General features: G+C 47.2%; 1 protein-coding gene across 1 annotated transcript in view; it reads left to right on the forward strand.

Moving 5' to 3' along the window:
* Positions 1 to 16,941, forward strand: part of ush2a (Usher syndrome 2A (autosomal recessive, mild)) — a gene marked incomplete at both ends in the record, with an annotated part of 418,741 nt that extends 401,800 nt beyond the window's left edge. The window contains 15 exon segments of the mRNA XM_084181556.1: positions 1,353 to 1,580; positions 1,958 to 2,290; positions 2,956 to 3,966; positions 4,206 to 4,375; positions 5,991 to 6,315; positions 9,350 to 9,559; positions 9,750 to 9,988; positions 10,099 to 10,316; positions 10,484 to 10,660; positions 10,869 to 10,952; positions 12,373 to 12,602; positions 13,131 to 13,202; positions 14,367 to 14,435; positions 14,963 to 15,214; positions 16,852 to 16,941. Of these exon segments, the coding sequence (XP_084037682.1) occupies positions 1,353 to 1,580; positions 1,958 to 2,290; positions 2,956 to 3,966; positions 4,206 to 4,375; positions 5,991 to 6,315; positions 9,350 to 9,559; positions 9,750 to 9,988; positions 10,099 to 10,316; positions 10,484 to 10,660; positions 10,869 to 10,952; positions 12,373 to 12,602; positions 13,131 to 13,202; positions 14,367 to 14,435; positions 14,963 to 15,214; positions 16,852 to 16,941 (3,708 nt within the window).
* Between the last annotated feature and the right edge of the window lie 6,404 nt (positions 16,942 to 23,345).

Here is a 23,345-nt window from a genome sequence, read left to right on the forward strand (position 1 = left end):
TCTGTACTAACTGGGAGTAAGCTGATGCTATTCTCTTCTTTTCTGGCACTGCGGAGAAGTGTGATTTTCAAAGGATTACACTATTGACTTTTGCTCTCTCTCTCTTCCCTCTCTTTTTGTGACAGGGGGGATCATTAATCCTGTTGGCTGTGAATAAAAACCCAGAACAAGTGAAAAAACAACAGAAAATCGTCTGTGTCATGATAGTTTCGACGTGGTTCTGATAATGTGTGTGGGGGAGGTTTTATTATGTTGTTAGTGATGGTGGTGTTCAGATCCTCTTATAGCAGAGACAAGGGTTCACATGAATTCCTTTGCACCGTTCTGCAATGGGCCTAGGGTTTCATCATGGTACACAAATACATACATACATACATACATACATACATACATACATACATACATACACACACACAAATAAATACATACATACACACACGCACACACACACACACACACCAGAGAAGGCTGTTTGGAGGAGCAATAGGAGGACAGGCTCATTGTAATGGCTGGAATGGAATCATTGGAACGGAGTCAAACATGTTGTTTCCATGTGTTTGATGTGTTTGGTACCATTCCATTGATTACATTCCAGCCATTACAATGAGCCCGTCCTCCTATAGCTCCTCCCACCAGTCTCCTCTGGCACACACACACACGCTCTCTCACAGACATTCTCACACACACCCATATTCTGGAGCCTAAAATTGTACAAACACACACTTCCACATCCTTACCACTCTCAGTACCCTGTCATAACACACACAGGCCTTTTAAAGCAGTTGTGTTGATAATCAATTAGAAAATGGAGCCTGGCTTTGCAGCCTGCTCTGAGACTTGGCAGTGAGCTGTGTGTTGTCTCTGTGCCGTGGGGTATTGGTGGAGAGGCTGTGGCTTCAGTTTGATACCAGGGCTGTATTCAGGGGCTTTGTAGCTAACACTCCCCTAGGGACCTGTGTGTGTCTTTCTACATGTCTGTCTCTCCCTCTCGGCTGGTCACTTGAGTGTGCAGTTAGTTCAGGATGTAGCCTAGCGTGCGTGTTGATGTCAGCCCCCCGTGTCAAATCCATAAGCATGTTAGGTTTCTATTGTCTGGTTTCTGGTATAATTCCCTCTGAATTCTGCTCTTTGTAAAGATCTCATGGGTTGGTTTTTGGAGTGAAATCTGTCCATGTGTTTGTCTGTGTACATGCATATGACTCACTCTCTCTCTATCTCTCTCTCTCCATCTCCATCTCCCTCTCTCTCTCTCCCTCTCGCTCTCTTGGTCTCTCCCTCTCTACCCCTCTTTCTCCCCCTCCCCCCTCTCTCTTCCCCACTCTCTCCCTCCCCCTCTTTTCTGCCCCCCACAGGGCAGTACTCTCCAGGCCAGTGTGTATGGCTTGGAGGCGTTCAGTGTGTACAGTGTGCGTGTGGAGGCAGTGAACGGGGCAGGCAGTGTATCCAGTCCCTGGGTCAGCATTAGGACCCTGGAGGCATCGCCTGCTGGCCTGGCTAACTTCAGTCTGGAGCAGAGAGAGCAGGGCCGGGCCCTTCTGTTAACCTGGGACACGCCTCATACACCCAACGGGGTTATCACGGTACACACACACACACACAGACAGACACACACACACACAGACACACACACACAGACAGACACACACACACAGACACACACACACAGACAGACACACACACACAGACACACACACACAGACAGACACACACACACAGACACACACACACAGACAGACACACACACACAGACAAATATCAAAGGGGTCATCACAGTACACACACACACACACACACACACACACACACACACACACACACACACACACACACACACACACACACACACACACACACAGACATACACACACAGACAAATATCAAAGGGGTCATCACAGTACACACACTCACACACTCTGAACTCCCCATCTCTTTTTCTCGCTCTCTCTCTCTCCTCCAGAGTTATAACATCTACAGTGAGGGGAACCTGGAGTTCAGTGGTCTGTCTCGCCAGTTCCTGTTCCGTCGATTAGAACCCTTCTCCCTCTACTCTCTGGTTCTAGAGGCCTGTACCTCCGCAGGCTGTACCCGTACCCCCCCTCAGTCTGTTACCACGGCAGCAGCCCCCCCGGGCGCTCAGCCCGCCCCCATACCCAGCGCTATTGGCCCACACAGCGTAGAACTCACCTGGAGCCTGCCCACTTATCCCAACGGACCAATAAGAGAGTACTTCCTGCTGGGGCGTTGTCTGGATGAGGGGAGAAGGGGGAACAACGAGGAAACAACTGCCAAGGTGTGTATCCTCATTATCTTTGCTGCTCTTTGGTAATACTTCTACCTTAAACAGAAAAAGACAGTGTACTACATATAAGAAAAAGGGATTTAGTATAATACAATAATAATATGCCATTTAGCAGACGCTTTTATCCAAAGCGACTTACAGTCATGTGTGCATACATTTTACGTATGGGTGGCCCCGAGAATTGACAGTAAATGTTTCACAGCAGCAGATAGGACTGTATCACTGATATTTTGTGAGTCGACTTTTGAACGTTCTAATGACTAGTCAACAGTAGGGCTGGGATGATACCAGTATCACAATACTCTTTAGTAACGTGGCAAGGAAAAAAACACAAAGCGGATTTAACTTCTTAATGAGAACAGGCCTAATGTTGGAAACAAATCATTATGTTGTCATCCAGAGTCATATAAATTTATTTTCCAAGCTATAGCACACAATATTTTACACACAGCAGGTTTCTAATGGACCAAAGAGTTTCGTCTGCTTCGTGTTTTCATTTTTGCCATGGAAATATTGCGATACTGGTATAGTCCCGGTCCTACTCATTAGTGTTCATTTGATCCTTTGTCACAATCTTAACCTGTCTATTTCAGTTATATGATCATCATTAGCTGTTGATATATTGCATGAATACATTGTGGATATTTTTCTGTCAGGTACTGTTCCGTGAGAGTTCCACCCAGGCTTCTAGTTTCTCCCACACTGTGACAGGGCTGCGGCCCTGGACCCAATATCAGTTCAGTGTCCGCGTCCACAACCCCGCCGGACACGCAGACAGCCCCTGGGTTACCGTGACAACAAGACAGGCCCCCCCACATGGCCTAACACCCCCCTCTGTTGTCCACATGAAAGGGAACCCCTATGAGCTCCTGGTGTCATGGACCCCCCCACTGGAGAGTAACGGGGTGCTTCTCTCTTATAGGATCCAGAGAGACAACGTCAGTTTCTCTTTTAGTTTTGACCCCAGTGTTTTCAACTACACAGACGAGGACCTGTCTGCCTTCACCTCCTATAGATATGCTATTACAGCCTGTACTGCTGAGGGCTGTGTTACTAGTCCTGAAACACACGTAAAGACACTGGAGGCTCCTCCCGCTGCAGTGGACTTTCCCACCATAACCAGCATCACAGCTGATAGTATCAACGTGTCCTGGACCGTTCCATTAATACAGAACGGGGAGGTGACGCAGTACACGCTGGAGGCCAACGGAAAGGAGGTTTACCGTGGGAGGGGCTTGTCTGTGGTGATGTCAGAGCTGCGGCCGCATACACTCTACCGCCTCGTCCTATTGGCTTGTACCAACGGGGGGTGTACCCCCAGCACCCCTATCAAGGCTCAAACCCTTGAGGCCCCTCCTCGTGGTCTAAATCCCCCCTCCCTCAAAGTCACCGGCCCAGAGTCTCTCGAAATCACATGGGGCGCACCGAAACACCCCAACGGTGTCGTCACCGGTTACGAGCTCCACCGGGACGGCCAGGTCATCTACGTCGGCAGGGAAACGCGTTACCATGACTTCACGCTGTTGCCGAGCGTGGAGTATGGCTACAGCGTAACGGCTAACAACAGTCGGGGAGCAGTGACCAGCTCTGTGGCCAAGGCCAGGACTCACCCGTCCGCTCCCTCTGGTGTTGGGCCTCCCACACTGCAGCCTCTGGGGCCACGGCAGGTCAGTAAGAGGAGTGGGAGTTGTACAAAACACGTCTGTTTAAATAGTTTGAGAATACATGTAAATACGCTAATCATATTTTTTTCTGCACATTTCAAAGTGACAAATATTTCCGAAAGACCTCCATTCCTAATACATGTTCATGTGTCTGAGGTCCTACTGTAGTTTCAATTCTGCCACTTCTACTCACATTGTTAATACTATTGTCAATGGTATATGAGATGTGTAATGTTGTGAAGGTGAGGGTGGACTGGGAGCCCCCAGCGAGACCTAACGGGGTGATCGTCAGCTACACGGTATACCAGAGAGACCCGACCCTGCCCTCAACATACAGCTTCCTGTATGACCCAGAACACAGCGCCTTCTCCAGACGCTCCATCATACTGAAGGAGCTCACATCCTACCACAGGTCAGTCACTAACTAACCCCTTACCTCTAACCTCTAGCCACAGGTACAGAGAGTGTGTGTGTGTGTGTGTATGTGTGTGGGGGGGGTAGAGAGCGACAGAGATGTTTTATTTTTAGGAACCCTTTATTGACACTATTTAGCGACTGTACAGACAAAGCAAAATCAAGAGAAAGAGAGAGTAACAGAGAGAGAGAGAAGTGAATGAGTAAATGAAGGAGAGCGATAAATATAAAGAAAGTTATGGAGAAAAGAGGGAAGGAGAGAGAGAAATAGAGTGATAGAGACAGACAATAGAGAGGGACCCAAATAAGTCAAAGGGACAGCATCCAGAGAGAGATGGATAGAGATGGAGGGAGGGAGGGAGGGAGGGAGGGAACTAGGGGACGGAGAGAGATAGAGAGAGGGAGAGATTGAGAGAGAGGGAGAGAGATGGGGAGAGGGAGAGAGATGGAGAGAGGGAGGGAGCTAGGGAGGGAGAGAGGGAGAGAGATGGAGAGAGTCAACCTTGAGGCAGTGGTCATGTCTCCATGATCCTGTATGTACGTGTGGGGTGGTGTATTCCTGTCTGTGTGGGGGTGTATGTGTGTTCCTGTGTGTGTGTGTTCCTGTGTGTGTGTGTGAGGGTGTGTTCCTGTGTGTGTGTGTGTGTGTAAGGTGAAATACTGATAAGACCCAGATAATAAAAGCTCATCATCTTTATCATCTACTCCTCCTCCCAGATTACCTTCTCTCTATTCTACTCCTCCTCCCAGATGACCTTCTCTCTATTCTACTCCTCCTCCCAGATGACCTTCTCTCTATTCTACTCCTCCTCCCAGATGACCTTCTCTCTATTCTACTCCTCCTCCCAGATGACCTTCTCTCTATTCTACTCCTCCTCCCAGATGACCTTCTCTCTATTCTACTCCTCCTCCCAGATGACCTTCTCTCTATTTTACTCCTCCCAGATGACCTTCTCTCTATTCTACTCCTCCTCCCAGATGACCTTCTCTCTATTTTACTCCTCCCAGATGACCTTTTCTCTATTCTACTCCTCCTCCCAGATGACCTTCTCGCTATTCTACTCCTCCTCCCAGATTACCTTCTCTCTATTCTACTCCTTCTCCCAGATGACCTCCTCTCTATTCTACTCCTCCTCCCAGATGACCTTCTCGCTATTCTACTCCTCCTCCCAGATGACCTTCTCTCTATTCTACTCCTCCTCCCAGATGACCTTCTCTCTATTCTACTCCTCCCAGATGACCTTCTCTCTATTCTACTCCTCCTCCCAGATGACCTTCTCTCTATTCTACTCCTCCTCCCAGATGACCTTCTCGCTATTCTACTCCTCCCAGATGACCTTCTCTCTATTCTACTCCTCCTCCCAGATGACCTTCTCTCTATTCTACTGTTGCATTTCTATCTCGCCCTCCCTCCCTTTCTCTCTCTCTCTTCTAAAGCACTGCACGGAAAAGACAGAATGACATTTAGGTAGAAATATGTGTAATATTGAATGTGTAATATTGTAATAATGACAACATTGAGATATAATACATACTGTATATGATACTAAGTGTATGTTGACAGACCTGTGTCTATAGCTGTGTGTATATCTGTGTGTCTGTGTGTCTATCAGGTACGAGGTGAGAGTGGAGGCGTGTACAGAGCTGGGCTGTGCCTCCAGTGACTGGGTCTCAGTGCTGACACTAGAGTCTCCTCCTACTGGCCAGACCATACCACTGCTGGAGCTACAGAGAGATGCCAGGGGCCTACAGACCGTCTTTCTGCTCTCTTGGTCCCCCCCAGCCCAGCCCAATGGTAGAGTCCTACACTATGAGGTCTATAGGAGAGTGGGTCAGAACACTGAGGTTAGCGGGGGTGCAGCCGTGCTGGTGTGTAGGAATGCTTCCTCAATGTGCCGTGATGCCGGTCTCCTGCCCTACACTGACTACCAGTACCAGGTAGGTACACAGTCTGGCTAACACAATCTGGCTAACACAGGGGTGGGGAACCACAGTCTGCATTGTGTGCATGTTTTTGTTCCAGCCCACCACTAACACACACTAACACACGCTAACACACACTAACACACCCCTCCCCCTTCCCTAACCCCACTCAGCCCCACTCAGATTGATGTTGTAATGCTAGTCCATATTAATGTGGTGGTTTGCGTGTTGTCGCTAATTGACAGGCTACCCTTTAGAGCACAATAACATTAGCATCCTGCCTGTCAGCCACGCTAGCCGAGGGCAGAGCCACGCTCTAATTGATTGAGTTTGCCTGATTGTTCCGTCTTATTTACCAGCCGTAATTTATGACAGGGGGAGTTGGGGCTGAGAGATGACAGGTGGGTGACAGAGCCATTAATCATTGGCAGACAAGAGCACCCGTCATTACCATCGAGCCAATCGAATTAGTCGCTTACCTCACCCTCCCGGATACGGACATGTATCGGAAAGACCTTTTAAATGTCGGGTGTAGGGCCCCAAGGGAGTTTGGGGGGGGGGACCCTGTATACATGAGGAGATACGCTAACCGGAAGTGAGAGAGATTGGGGGTGCTTCTAAAGTTTATGTTGTGTGTTTGACTACTAGCCTATATGAAGTGTTTATGTACAAACACTGTTTGTGGGTTATCCCCATTCATCCCATGAGAGAGGAGACAGAGTAGGAGGGGTAATTTCTCCCCAGCAACACAAGGAAGGACAGAGTCCCACCACAGTACAGAGGGAGATCAAATTAGCTTAATTAGCCCAGGTCGTCATGTTTTATTGGCAGGTTTATGCCAGCCTTTAATTAACGCCCACTTTCACCCAATTTACCCTCCGACCCTTGTCTCCACGATGATGACACCGCTAGGACAGCCAATCCGAGAGCTCGGACCGTGGCGGCGCGGCTCAGCTGACCAATCAGAGGGCGCAGAGCGAGTCCACGCAGCTTGGGTAGATTTTTGTTGCCATGGCCACTCAAATGGCTTTAAAAAAAACAACATTATAACCTGGACTAGATATCTTAGTATGCACACTGTGTGGAGGCCGTAAAATGTCTGTAACTCATACAAGGACACACAGATATAGCTCTAAATGCTAGACATCTCCTTTCTGTATCTAGGGAGAAATGGCCTTACGAAGGGAGAAATGGCCTTACGAAGGGAGAAATGGCCTAATGAAGACACACAATGGCAGAGAAGTTGCTACATTTAAACTCTGGTAGCATGATATTGTATCTAAGGTTGGAAAATGTTGGTAAATTTCAAAAAATTCCCAGGTTTTCCAGAAATCCCGTTTGGAATATTCCTTATAAAGGAATAAGTAGGAAATCCTGAAATCCTTCTGGAAAACCTGGGAATTTTGGGAAAGTTACCGAAATTCTGCAACCCTAATGATATCTAAACAGTGTGAAAACACACTACACCAGTGAAAGCTGTTACACTACCGGTAGCCTTGTCGAGAACCAGGCTTCAGAGGTATGGCAACACCAGACTACACTACCGGTAACCTCGTCGAGAACCAGGCTTCGGAGGTATGGCAACACCAGAATACACTACCGGTAGCCTCTGTTTCTTGACGTCTTCGGAGTAATGCCAACGACAGACTACACTACCGATAGCCTCGTCAAGAAACAGGCTTCGGAGGTATGGCAACACCAGACTACACTACCTGTACCTAAAGAAAGTGGCCACAACACATTGTGTCAAGTTTTGTATGTTAAGTTGTCGCAGAAACTTCATCCCCAAGTCACACACACACACACCAATCCCCACCACCACCCTCTTGACCTTTTCTCCATCTAGGTGACAGGATGACCTCTCTCCTCTCTCCCCCCTTGGATTCTGACACACAGGAACAGTGTGTGTGGGATTCTGAATGCGTGTGCTCCTCTCCTCTCTGTCCGACTGCATCTCGTCTCAGATCTATCATCCTGATTGATCACGGGGTAATTGGCTGTTATTGAGGCTAATTTAACCCTCTCCGCCGCCGCATCCATCTGCCACCTCCACTGCTCCTGACAATCTACAAATGACTTACCCATGCAAATATCCACCTGCCTGACCCTGAGCTGTGTTCCCCTGTAATTACACTAACACTGCCTGGGAAACAAGATGAGCCTGGTGGAGAGAGAGAGAGAGAGAGAGAGAGTGTGAGATTGAGAGAGAGAGTGAGAGAGAGAGAGAGTGTGAGAGAGAGAGAGAGAGAGAGAGAGAGAGAGAGAGAGAGAGAGAGAAGTAGATGGAAAGAGAGATATAGATAAATAGATGGAGAGAGAGAAAGGAGAGAGAGAGAGAGGTCTGGGATAGGGTTCTAGGTCCTAAGAGCAGGAGGAGGCAGCAAACTGGTGAAGGGCGATGCTTGTTCAAGGGAGAGAAGCACTTCTGCACTTTTTTATTTCGCTCTCTTTCTCCTCTTTCCTACGTTCGTTACCTCCTACTCTCACTCTCTCTTTATAACTGTATTTGTCGGCCCGCTGTCTCAATCTCAGCCCCCCGCCCCTCTTCCCTCTCTCCTCCTCCTGCCTCCCACAGTGTGACAGTTCTCCAGTGAGAAGGTGAGGGGTTGACAGTGGACATCTTCCTCAGTTCACCTGTAGCTGGCCCTAGCTATCACTCTCACTGCATTCTAAAGATGTACACACAAACACACTCACACACACACACACACACACACTCACTCACTCACACACACACTCACACTCAGCCAGAGAGGTACAGTGACTGAAGTGGACTCTTTTAGTCAGGTGACAGCGATGCGATGGGAGTAGACTCACACAGACAGGTGACTAACTCTTAGACCTAGTCATGTACTCCTGATACAGCCTCATGAATGAGCAGTAAGGGGACTTTCTCCAGGTTTTTCTGATTAGCAATTGTGTTAGTACAAGTGTTTAGTGTGTTAGTGCTGGAACAAAAGCCTGCTGGGTTGGTGACCACTGGCAAAGATAACATACTTGTCATAAACATAACATAATCCTAAAGTGATGTTTTTTTTTTGATTGACAGGTTTGGGCGGTGAATTCTGTTGGTCGTTCAGGAAGCCAGTGGGCCAATGGGAGAACAGGTCCCGCTCCTCCTGAGGGTGTTGGCCCGCCAACCTTCCTGCGTATCTTAGCAACCTCGGCTGTTGTTGACATTCGCCCCCCCACCAGGCCCAACGGCATCGTCAGCCTCTACAGGGTGTTCTCACAGGGCCCCAACGCTACACACACACTGGTAACACACACACACAATCTGGTAATACACACACATACTCTGGTAACAAACACTATTGAGACACACACTCACTTGTAACAAGTGCACACACTAGTAACACGCACACACACAAACAAACACATACACAAGCACACACCGAAGAGATAACTTCACTTTTCTGTGACTCATTCTCTCTCTCTCTCTCTCACAGTTGTCAGAGGGGACATCTCGTCAGCAGACCCTCCATGGTCTGAGTCCATACACTCAGTACTGGGTAGGAGTAGAGGCATGTACTTGCCACCAGTGCTGCAGCCAGAGCCCTGTGAGTGAGCTGCGCACCCAGGCCTCCCCCCCAGCACACCAGCCGTCCCCTCGCCCAGTGGCTCTGACATCACGCTCAGCACAGGTGGAGTGGGACGAACCGCTCGCCCCCAACGGACTCATAGAGAGGTAGAGAGAAAGAGAGAGAAACACAAACACAAACATATATATATATATTAATGCCTCTGCTTCCTCTTTCACTCTGCTCTTGTCCCTTCTCTCTCTATCTCTCTCTCTAGTTGTGAGCTGCACGTTCGTTCCTCCTGCCCCCAGCCTCCCCAGCCAGTCCCGCCCCTCTGTGTGGAGGGACCAATAGAAACGCGGTTCTTTGGGCGGGGCAGGAATTACAACGTGACAGGTCTGCAGCCCTACTCCAGCTACCAGCTCAGAGCTGCTTGTTATAACAACATGGGTAGTACCGCCTCCAACTGGACTACTGTTACTACACTAACTGAGGGTAAGACATCTAACCCTGACCTCTAACCTCTAACCCCTGACCTCTAGCCCTGTTATAACAACATGGGTAGTACCGCCTCCAACTGGACTACTGTTACTACACTAACTCTCTCTCCCTCTCTCTCTCACCCCCTTCTCTGCCTCTTTCTCTCCCCCTCTCTCCTCCAGCTCCTCAGTATATCTCTCCATTTGAGGTGTACAGTAACCTGACTATGGTGTGGCTGGACTGGAGTGCCTCTTTCTCTCTGAACGGTCCTCTGAGAGACTACTCACTGACAGACAACAACCTGAGAGTCTACATTGGCTTCCACAGCTACCTCTATATACCTCGCACCTCAGAGAAGAGTGAGACAACACACACACCTCACACACACACCTCACAGATGCCGAGTCCCTCTATGAGCAATATCTCTCCATCTGATTCGTTCTGAAGATGAGTGTTTTTTATGGCACTACTCTACTACTCTTACACATCTACAACTATCTATTTCTCTCTCTCGCTCTCCTCCTTCCCTCCCCCCCCCCTCCCTCCCTCCCTCCCTCCCTCCCTCAGCCCTCTCCCTCCAGGTGACCTGTACTACAGACATTGGCAGTGCTAGCACCCCTATCATCAGATACAGTCCTGCTACAGGCATGGGTGAGACAGCACACACACACACACCAACTCTATGCCAGTATTCACCAACCGGTCGTTCTCCAAGGCATTCCAAGTCGATCACCAAACATTTCTGTAGAAAAGCCAACGATAAAGCTTTGCGTTCCTATTATTATTATTTGTATTCGCCTTGCACTGTTGGTGGTAGGTGCAGTTGATTCAAGTGCGCCTGGTAGGCAAAGTGTTCCCATTTTGAACCATTTAATTTGTCTGAAAGGACAAACTCCGCCTACCCAGCGGACCAGGAGAGCTAAATTTACATTTACATTTTAGTCATTTAGCAGATGCTCTTATCCAGAGCGACTTACATTATTTATTTATTTTCCTACCCCCTGTGGGAATCGAACCCACAACCCTGGCGTTGCAAACGCCATGCTCTATCAACTGAGCTACATCCCTGCCGGCCATTCCCTCCCCTACCCTGGACGACGCTGGGCCAATTGCGCGCCACCCCATGGGTCTCCCGGTGACGGCCGGCTACGACAGAGCCTGGATTCGAACCAGGATCTCTAGTGGCACAGCTAGCACTGCAATGCAGTGCCTTAGACCACTGCGCCACTCGGGCGACTAAATCAAGCGCACCTACTGCGCTGGCCAATCGGATAGCTCAAATCACTGTGCTTCTCCCTACTTCCACTCGTGCTTCAACCAGTGCTACAGCTGCAATAAATGAGTAGCCAAGTGTATCGATAGCCCTGCGTTTTATTATTATTAGCAGCTCATCGTGTCTATTTTAATATCAAGGAATATTTCACTTTCTCTGGTCATAGGAGCAACATGAATTTGTGCATTAGGCAGAAATAATGTGGTGCGACTCGAGTTTGGCCATCAGGTGGAAGACGGTGTCCCCTTTCTCTGGTGGTCAGTCTCACCGGAGGAAAGGAGAGAGCAGGGACCGTGAGAGGCGGACCCTCTGCTGCTCTCTCTCTCCCTCTGCTGACATTGACCATCAGTTGCAGGTATTGTCAGTCCAGTAAAATAAAAAAGCAAATTATTTAAATGTCCCCTCAGATGTGCCTCGCAAGTGATACAACAACTGATCTATTTTGTTATCAAAGCTCAAGTTTTGAAATATAATATGGTCTGAGAATAACAATATTGGCAGGTCAAGCATATAATCAATATGCTGTGATAATGTATTAAGCCTACCACACAAACCTCATTTCTACAGAACTGTTTTTATTAGGTTAATGTTGCACAGGTTTACATTTTTTAAGTGATGTTATTTTTGTATTTATTCTGAGCGGTAGATCTCGGTTTGCTTTTGGACTCTGAAAGTGATCTTGACTCAGAAAGGTTGGTGGCCACTGCTCTATGCTAACCTTTCTACCTCTGTAAGTGGGGTTTTTGTTGTATCAGATCCCTACTCTAAGCTGCACACCTCCACACTCTCTCCCCCCAGGTCCGGTGGAGCCCACCCCAGGAGGGAAGCAGGGTGTGGGGACCCAGGGAGCTCCAGTCTACTCTGAGCTGTGGTTCATCCTACTGCTAGTCCTACTGGGTCTCCTGGTCCTGGCTGTGCTGCTGGGCCTGGTGCTGAGGAGGGCCCTGAGGAAAGAACCCTTCATTAGGGAACGCCCACCTCTCGTCCCCCTGCAGAAGAGGAGCCAGGCAGGAGGAGACGCTTACATGGTGAGAGAGAGACCCAATTCCAAACGCCCCCTATCCGTAACCCTAGGTACTTTGTGTAGACCTTAAAGGATTGAATAAGTATTAGCGATGTGATAATGGCTCTATCTTGTCATTGCTAATACCTGTCCATATGTTTTAAATGAAGTATATAAAAAAAAAAATGTATACTGAAGATTTTTGAACAGGCAGTCTTTTATGAAATGAGCTTTCTTCTGTTGCACTGACTTAAATTCAGCCTCTTGCCCACTAGAGGGCGATGACATCCCATTTATTATGTACTAGCAGAGGTGCCCTCTTGTGGTTTTGAAATGCCTGAATCCTTTTTCTGTATATGTAATAATGTGTGGAAAGACATTGACAACTAATTGTACATTTGACTATTCACTGTGCCTCAGGTGATTTCCATTTCCTTCTTGTTATATTCTGTCATTATTTTCTTCTTCTTTTTCTTCCCATTCTTCCTACTTGCCCTCTCTATCCTACTCGTCCTTTCTGTTCTCCTCACTCCTCTTGTCTCCTCCCTCTCAGAGGCCGTATTCTAGCATGTGTTCTAAACACCACGCCAGTACTCTGCTCCTCACTGACCTCTCCACTGTTGCAGTAAGCCTGTCTCGGTCTCTCTGTCTGTATATGTCTCTGTCCACACGTATGCATCGACATGCTTATAACACGTGTGTGCTTCTACATCAGGGTTCCCCAACTGGCGGCCCGCGGGTGATTTTATTTGGCACTCCCAAGTTTTCTGAGCAAAAAAAAAGGGTAACACTTTACTTGACACACAGTGACATAACTTGTCATAACCTGTCATAATATGGTAATAACACTGTCATGGCCCATATATTTAGACCTGTTGTGACATATATTGTGTTATTTTATGGCTGGTTATGACACCTACATAAGAGTGTCAAAACCCACATTTATGCTCCTGAAATCTGCTCCTGCATTCATCCCAGTCATCAACAACAGAGCATTGGGGTAGGTTGATGTCTGACATCAATGTGTGCACAATTACAATGCTAATTTAATATGGTCAAAATATTTTACAAACATACTGTTGACATGTGGGCTATGATGTAATGGAATGTTTTGCCTTGTGTGGTAGGTTTTGTAAGTGTCATAACCAGCCATAAAATAACTACTGTGGTAGTTTTTGTGGGTTTTTACACTCTTATGTAGGTGTCATAACCAGCCATAAAATAACGCAATATATGTCACAACAGGTCTAAATATATGTGTGATGACAGTGTCATGACCATATTATAACAGGTTATGACAAGTTATTTCAGCTGTTATGACGCTGGGTGTCAAGTAAAGTGTTACCAAAATATTATATATATTTTTTTATTATTATTTATTGTTGGACATAAAAGACGAAAAACACCAGCCAATCAGCTCCAAGTGATTTTCATTTTGGAAATCTGTTACAAAGTATTCCCACGCATAATAGAGAGATATGTGTGATCATATACAAATGTAAGCAAGGTTTGAAATTATTATGTTTTAGTCAAATATTATATCTGTTTGGGCTTCTTGCGGTCAATTTGCAGTTATTTGTAATTAGGTTCCCGGCTCCCTGATCATCCGCTGAAGAAATAATCGCCCCGCGGCTGAATCTCGTTGATTATCCCTTTTCTACATAATAACACATGTGTGCATCAACACCCTTATGACCCATATGTATGTGTCCTCCTATAAAGTTAACACACACTGCAAACTCTCACACACACACAGCTGATGTGTCACACAATGCCTCTGTCCCAGCAGTTTGATACGGTAACAGACTGTCTAGAGGACAGCAACGTGACTCTAAAGAGCTACACTATGAACTATGAGGTAGGAGGGGACAGAGTGTCTGCATGCACCCTGCTATATACAACCTTATGGACGGGTTAAGGGGGAAAGGGAGTGTGCATGCATCCCACTAACTCTTACACACTTGGCAGGTTGAGAGAGTGTGCATGTACCACCTTATAACCCCAAATGGAAGCATGCATAATTTGAGTCTCAGACTAACACGTCTGCTGTAGTTTACAATCAACTGGTGTCACTGATTTCTCCTGGAGGGTGAGATGATTTGGGTGATTCTTGATTCAGCTGTGCCTGGCCTATGTCCTTCTGTTTAGAATTTACGCTTTAATGGTTAAATGACCATTTAATGTGGACATGTGGGTCGTGTTACTCTTGGTGTGTGGCATACTGTTTTAGTACGTGGGATACTTCTATTCTACTGGTGGGTGGGTTAATGTTTCAGTATGTGGGATACTTCCATTGTATTGGTGTGTGGCTGATGATTGTGCTTATGAAGGTCGGTATATGGATGTATGATCCACCTCTACTTCCTGTTACCCATCACCCCCCAGGGCCTGACGGACAGTAAGATTGTGGGTGGCGGCTCTCGATTCAGCCCCATGTCTGTCCTCCGCGTGCCCAGCCAATCACAGCTCAGCCACGCCTACTCCCAGAACTCTCTGCACCGCAGCGTCAGTCAGCTGATCGAACAGGACAGGAAGTCTCTGATGGGGGAGGGAGGACAAGACTCTGGACTGGTGAGGAGGGAGGACACGACTCTGGACTGGGGAGAGGGGGAGGAGGGAAGACACGACCCTGGACTGGTGAGATGGGGAGGAGGGAGGACACGACTCTGGACTGGTGAGATGGGGAGGAGGGAGGACACGACTCTGGACTGGTGAGATGGGGAGGAGGGAGGACACGACTCTGGACTGGTGAGATGGGGAGGAGGGAGGAAACGACTCTGGACTTGGGAGGAGGGAGGACACGACTCTGGACTGGTGAGAGGGGGAGGAGGGAGGACACGACTCTGGACTGGTGAGATGGGGAGGAGGGAGGACACGACTCTGGACTTGGGAGGAGGGAGGACACGACTCTGGACTGGGGAGATGGGGAGGAGGGAGGAAACGACTCTGGACTGGTGAGATGGGGAGGAGGGAGGACACGACTCTGGACTGGTGAGATGGGGAGGAGGGAGGACACGACTCTGGACTTGGGAGGAGGGAGGACACGACTCTGGACTGGGGAGATGGGGAGGAGGGAGGAAACGACTCTGGACTGGTGAGATGGGGAGGAGGGAGGACACGACTCTGGACTGGTGAGATGGGGAGGAGGGAGGACACGACTCTGGACTTTGGAGGAGGGAGGACACGACTCTGGACTGGGGAGATGGGGAGGAGGGAGGAAACGACTCTGGACTGGGGAGATGGGGAGGAGGGAGGACAAGACTCTGGACTGGTGAGGAGGGAGGACACGACTCTGGACTGGGGAGAGGGGGAGGAGGGAGGACACGACCCTGGACTGGTGAGATGGGGAGGAGGGAGGACACGACTCTGGACTTGGGAGGAGGGAGGACACAACTCTGGACTGGGGAGATGGGGAGGAGGGAGGAAACGACTCTGGACTGGTGAGATGGGGAGGAGGGAGGACACGACTCTGGACTGGTGAGATGGGGAGGAGGGAGGACACGACTCTGGACTGGTGAGATGGGGAGGAGGGAGGACACGACTCTGGACTGGTGAGATGGGGAGGAGGGAGGACACGACTCTGGACTGGTGAGATGGGGAGGAGGGGGGACACGACTCTGGACTTGGGAGGAGGGAGGACACGACTCTGGACTTGGGAGGAGGGAGGACACGACTCTGGACTTGGGAGGAGGGAGGACACGACTCTGGACTGGGGAGATGGGGAGGAGGGAGGAAACGACTCTGGACTGGGGAGATGGGGAGGAGGGAGGAAACGACTCTGGACTGGTGAGATGGGGAGGATGGAGGACACGACTCTGGACTGGTGAGATGGGGAGGAGGGAGGACACGACTCTGGACTGGTGAGAGGGGGAGGAGGGAGGACACGACTCTGGACTGGTGAGATGGGGAGGAGGGAGGAAACGACTCTGGACTGGTGAGATGGGGAGGAGGGAGGACACGACTCTGGACTGGTGAGATGGGGAGGAGGGAGGAAACGACTCTGGACTGGTGAGAGGGGGAGGAGGGAGGACACGACTCTGGACTGGTGAGAGGGGGAGGAGGGAGGACACGACTCTGGACTGGTGAGGGGGGAGGAGGTGGGACACGACTCTGGACTGGTGAGAGGGGGGGCGGGGGGACACGACTCTGGACTGGTGAGGGGGGAGGAGGTGGGAGGAGTAGAAGGTCCTACAATATAATGCTTAAATCCCACTGATGATCTCAGATTGTGTTCCATTATATGATCTCTGACCATGATGTTGTTTCTGTTGCAGTATGTGGAGGATGATGAGTTTGTTGAAGCCATCAAAGCCTTCAGCTCTGTGAGGAAGGAACACACCATGTTCACAGACACACACCTCTAGATGGGGTACCCACACACACACTACAACCACCAACATCTGGGATCTCGACATACTACAACCGAACTGAAAACCCAGACCTCAACATACTAACCCCCATCAAAACATGAACACAAACCATGGACTTCAAACTGAAACCAGGAAACCCTGATCTCAAGTTAGGAATCCTGGATTCAGAACTGAAAGAATCCCAGGCTTTCTAAAATGTAAATACTTGTCATTATTACTTTATGCCAACTGTCATAACCTGGAAACAGCTAAACATTTGTGTGGAACTCAAAGCAATGCCTCTCACCTCTTTCATTTCAATCTAACAGTTAACCTACTGTAAGTGTGTGGTAACTGTGCCTAGTAGACCTAGCATCAAGGAAATTTTTACATGGTATTTGTGACAAGACCATTTTTATAATCAGTGTAAAAGCCAACTATTTTTGTGTCTTAAATATATCCACAAATGTATAATCTGACAGTGTTTGGTTGATCAATGTTTTAGTAATATTTTTCTTGAGGTTAAGCATAGTGCTGTGTGGTGCTTGGACACCTAACATTGTGTTTCAAACTACACTACATGACCAAAAGTATGTGGACACCTGCTCGTCCACTCTTCTGGGAAGGCTTTCCACTAGATGTTGGAACTTGCTTCCATTCAGCCACAAAAGCATTAGTGAGGTCGGGCACTTATGTTGGGCGATTAGGCCTGGATCGCAGTCGGCATTCCAATTCATTCCAAAGGTGTTCGATGGGGTTGAGGTCAGGGCTCTGTGCAGGCCAGTTAAGTTCTTCCACACCGATCGACAACCCATTTCTGTATGGACCTCGCTTTGTGCACGGGGGCATTGTCATGCTGAAACAGGAAAGGGCCTTCCCAAACTGTTGCGACAAAGTTGGAAGCACAGAATCGTCTAGTATGTCATTGTATGCTGTAGCGTTAAGATTTCCCTTCACTGGAACCATAAAAAACAGCCCCAGACCATTATTCCTCCTCCACCAAACTTTACAGTTGGCACTGGCATTCGGGCAGGTAGCGTTCTCCTGGCATCTGCCAAACCCAGATTTGTCCGTCAGACTGCCAGATGGTGAAGCTTGATTCATCACTCCAGAGAACGCGTTTCCACTGCTCCAGAGTCCAATGGCGGTGAGCTTTACACCACTCCAGCCGACTATTGGCATTGCGCATGGTGATCTTAGGCTTGTGTGCGGCTGCTTGGCCATGGAAGCCCATTTCATGAAACTCCCAACGAACAGTTCTTGTGCTGACGTTGCTTCCAGAGGCAGTTTGGAACTCTGTAGTGAGTGTTGCAACTGAGGACAGACGATTTTTACACGCTACGCGCTCCAGCACTCGGCGGTCCCGTTCTCTGAGCTTGTGTGGCCTACCACTTTGCGGTTGAGCCGTTGTTGATCCTAGACGTTTCCACTTCACAATAACAGCACTTACAGTTGACCGGGGAAACTCTAGTAGGGCAGACATTTTACGAACTGACTTGTTGGAAAGGTGGCATCCTATGACGGTGCCATGTTGAAAGTCACTGAGCTCTTCAGTAAGGCCATTCTACTGCAAATGGTTGTCTATGGAGATTGCATGGCTGGCTGCTTGATTTTATACACCTGTCAGCAACGGGTGTGGCTGAAATAGCCAAATCCACTAATATGAAGGGTTGTCCACATACTTTTGTATATATAGTGTATCATAGAGATTTTCAGCAAGTTTTCTTGGTACGCACTGTAAATAATGTTGTCGTCGTTTTGGTTTTTTACACTGGCAGTATTAATTTATTAATGTAAAGAGTATTATATATAGTGGATTGTTTTGTTCGTATGTGATCTGGCCTATGTTCATAATGTCTTATTACTGTGTTACATATCTCCATCTTCAACTTAGTCTTGAGTCAGCTGTTTAGTCCAGACAACTACGACAATCCTTAGACCAGACAATAGTTGGTTTGAGTAGACATCCTCCAGAGCAAGGTTTCCCAAACTCGGTCCTGGAGCCCAACACGTGCACCCAGAGGGGGCCCCAGGACAGAGTTTGTGAAACCCTGCACTAACGAGATGGCACATGGTTGGCTGTACAGTTGGATGATCTGTGTAGCGACATAGCTGAAGAGAGACAGGCCACTCTAGTGTCCTGGTTTAGATCTCTCTCCCACTCTGCCCCTGGCCTGGTTAGAACATAGACAAGGGCCAGTTGAATAAAACTAGTTCACACTTCTTGTGCAGCTTTGTGTAGAGCGCTGGGTTCATCAAAATTCTAGGTACTAGAATGCTTTTTTACTTTTTCATGATAAGACACGTCATATTCTATTGAATTCGTTTTTTTGAATGTCTCCGATTAATAATGTATTTGAGAAATAAATATTGTGATGTGACTTAAGAGTAAATGCTGCTGTTGTTGGTGGTATTAAAGACCAGGGGGTGGTACATGCACACACTTTGGCCAGAATTCCATCCCATGGCGCTTTTGTCGGCAATGCACGCTTTAAAGGCAATGTTCCTGCGTTCGCGGAGACCACATTAGAAATTACCTTTAAATGGCGCATTGTCCAAAAATCCGCGATCGGATTAAATCCTGGCCTTTAAAATAGCCTCACTCACAACATCAAAATTAAATGTGTGGAAATCAAAAAGATTGGAGTGAGGCGTGAAAAAAAGTGCGATATGACACAGTTGTCCCAGTTGTGGTTGGTGTTGGAGGAAGGACAGACAGTTGATATACTGGGTTATTGTGTTTTACTCCATCAGTACAGACAGGAAACGTCATGAAGGACAGAAGCAGCAGTTAATAGTTACAGAACACACACACCTATTTCATCTCAACGCAGGGTAACAATTACTATGACGGGTGGTACATCGAGACATTACACTGACAAAAGCCGTATGAAAATGTCATCATTACCAACAGATAAACATAATGCTGTTGTCAACAACAGCATTTTGTGGAGTAACCAATATTAAAACCACACTAAACTGTATGAAGTTTAGACATCATATGTAGTAGGTGACAGATAGGCATACATTTATCATCGTACCTAGCGTTGTCTGAACCTTGAGTTTACACACATCCACAGATCCCTCTAGTGGAGTCACATTGTAGTACCTCAACCTGGCCACCCAAACCCCTCTACCAAGCAGTAGAACTGGAGCTGCAAAACTAAGGCCTGCCATTCAACTAGTTTTAGGTCCTCCATGTCAACCAATTCACATCACATACACGCATGCACACATATACACACACAGGCCTAAGAGGATGGTATTTCAGCGAGCTGTGTAGCTGTCAATTTTGTTTTTATGTCCCTTTAAGGGACACACCAAACTGGCAGTTACGACTGTGCCCCAACTCAAGGGCATAGTAGCACGTTCAGACACATTCACAGCTATTGTCAAAGTAAAGAATAGTGATTGTAGCAGACAGTATGGCCCTTGGCAGCTCACACATTCAGATGCAGCAACATCACTTTATTACACTCATAAATCACACAGCTATCAAACGCCATTTTCAGACAACAAAGTTGCTAACTTCTCTAAAAGGGAAGGTTATGCAGCCAGCACTGCTTCCAAGTGTGTTCAAGGCACCGTCTGGGCCACACACACACACTTTGACAAGAGTAACCACACCAACCTGGTGCTCCCTCCCTGCGTTACCCACTGAAATATAACAGACATGTTGATCACATGACAGAGACTATGTCCAAAGACTTATGGCCTAGATTCATTCAGATCAAGCATTAACTGGCAATAGTGGACACCGGCATAGCTGTTGTTTTGGTGGTGTCGTAGGTATAACTGCTAAGAGCTGTCAAATCGGTGAGTAGCTGCTTGTGTGGTCATTTTCATGAAGCCCGTCAAACCCGTCCCACTCGTGTTAGAAGTTCAGAAGGAGAAAGTGTAGGCTATATAGAAATAATGACGCTCAAATTGAAAATCATATTACGAAATAAGGATTTATGTCAGACTAACGGAGGTGTTTGTTACACCACACATTCCCATATAGCTCAGTTGGTAGAGCATGGCACTTGCAATGCCAGGGTTGTGGGTTCGATTCCCATGGAGGACCAGTACGAAAAAAAGTATGAAAATGTATACACTCACTACTGTAAATCGCTCTGGATAAGAGCACTGCTAAATGACTAGGCTGCATGGGATTATTACTAATGCACCATTTGCTAATTTGACAGCTCCAACGCAGTTACACCTCCAACATCGCCTAAATAAAAACTATGAAACTGCCATGCCGTTATCGCGGGTTAAGGCAGAACTGATTGAATCTAGCCCTATGAGTCAATGATTAGTTGAATCAGGTTTGTTATTGCTGGGATGGATCAAAAGCCTACATGCCCTGCAACCCTATTATACCAGGTTTACGTTACCAGGTTTGTGTGAATACTACTTTCCAGCTAAACCCAAACTGAACTATAGGGTTATAAATAGGTCCAGTGTCCGTCTTCAGACTTCATCCTTTCTAGTCAGCTCGAAGACACAACAGCAATTCAGTGCCAACAGGTGAATATTAGGCTAGTACTATACCATAGGCCAGTAAGCACTGATACATACTATATATAGCAACATAATAATGCGTTTGTACATACGTGTTATACAAAATGTTATAACGTGCGACATAAATAGATCTATTTATTTTCTTTAGTATCTGGATGGGGTGAAAGTGTAAACATAACCAGAGAAGAGATGTAGCTTAGGCCTAGATTCAATCTGATCACCACTATACAACTTTTAAAGGCAATGTTCCCACTTTCGCAGAGACCGCATTCACGGTAAACGCTGCATATGTCGGTTCAATAGGAAATTACCTTTAAAATGTCAAATCGCGCTATAAGGCGGATCGGAATAAATCCAGGCCTTAGACACAGAGAGGGACAGGCATTATTCCTCAAAGGGCTAAATATAATCTCATACCAAATAAAATGTTACTTAATCATTTAGTCTTCATAGTGCGAGTGCAAATGTAATTTAGGTACGATAAAATATATGATTCATATCAATATAGCTTATATGAGAACAAACAGACATGTCGCAAACAACAGCAAATATGTAGATAGTTACACAAATATTTAAATGCATCAGTATGGTTACATATACAGTACCAGTCAAAAGTTTGGACAGACCTACTCATTCCAGGGTTTTTCTTAATTTTTACTATTTTCTACATTGTAGAATAATAGTGAAGACATCAAAACTATGAAATAACACATGGAATCATGTAGTAAACAAAAACGTGCTAAATAAATCAAAATATATTTTATATTTGAGATGATTCAAAGTAGCCACCCTTTGCCTTGATGACAGCTTTGCACACTCTTGGCATTCTCTCAACCAGCTTCATGAGGTAGTCACCTGGAATGCATTTCAATTAACATGTGTGCCTTGTTAAAAGTTAATTTGTGGAATTTCTTGCCTTCTTAATGCATCGGAGACAATCAGTTGTGTTGTGACAAGGTAGGGGTGGTATATAGAAGATAGCCCTATTTGGTAAAAGACCAAGTCCATATTATGGCAAGAACAGCTCAAATAAGCAAAGAGAAACGACAGGCCATCATTACTCTAAGACAAGTCAATCCGGAAAATGTCAAGAACTTTGAATGTTTTTTCAAGTGCAGTCTCAAAAACTGTCAAGCGCTATGATGAAACTGGCTCTCAAGAGGACCGCCACAGGAAAGGAAGACCCAGAGTTACCTCTGCTGCAGAGGATAAGTTCATTAGAGTTAACTGCACCTCAGATTGCAGCCCAAATAAATGCTTCACAGAGTTCACGTAACCAGACACATCTCAACATCAACTGTGCAGAGGAGACTGCATGAATCAGGCCTTCATGGTCGAATTGCTGCAAAGAAACCACTACTAAACGACATGCTTGGGCCAAGAAACACGAGCAATGGACATTAGACCGGTGGAAATCTGTCCTTTGGTCTGAAGTCCAAATTTTAGATTTTTGGTTCCAACCACCGTGTCTTTGTGAGACGCAGAGTAGGTGAACGGATAATTTCCGCATGTGTGGTTCCCACCGTGAAGCATGGAGGAGGTGGTGTGATGATGCTTTGCTGGTGACACTGTCAGTGATTTATTTAGAATTCAAGGCACACTTAACCAGCATGGCTACCACAGCATTCTGCAGCGATACGCCATCCCATCTGGTTTGCGCTTAGTGGGACTATCATTTGTTTTTCAACAGGACAATGACCCAACACACCTCCAGGCTGTGTAAGGGCTATTTGACCAAGAAGGAGAGTGATGGAGTGCTGCATCAGATGACCTGGCCTCCACAATCACCCAACCTCAACCCAATTGAGATGGTTTGGGATGAGTTGGACCGCGGAGTGAAGGAAAAGCGGCCAACAAGTGCTCAGCATATGTGGGAACTCCTTCAAGACTGTTGGAAAAGCATTCCAGGTGAA

The sequence above is a fragment of the Coregonus lavaretus genome, assembly GCF_964263955.1.
Source record: "Coregonus lavaretus genome assembly, chromosome: 18".
Classification (NCBI taxonomy): domain Eukaryota; kingdom Metazoa; phylum Chordata; class Actinopteri; order Salmoniformes; family Salmonidae; genus Coregonus; species Coregonus lavaretus.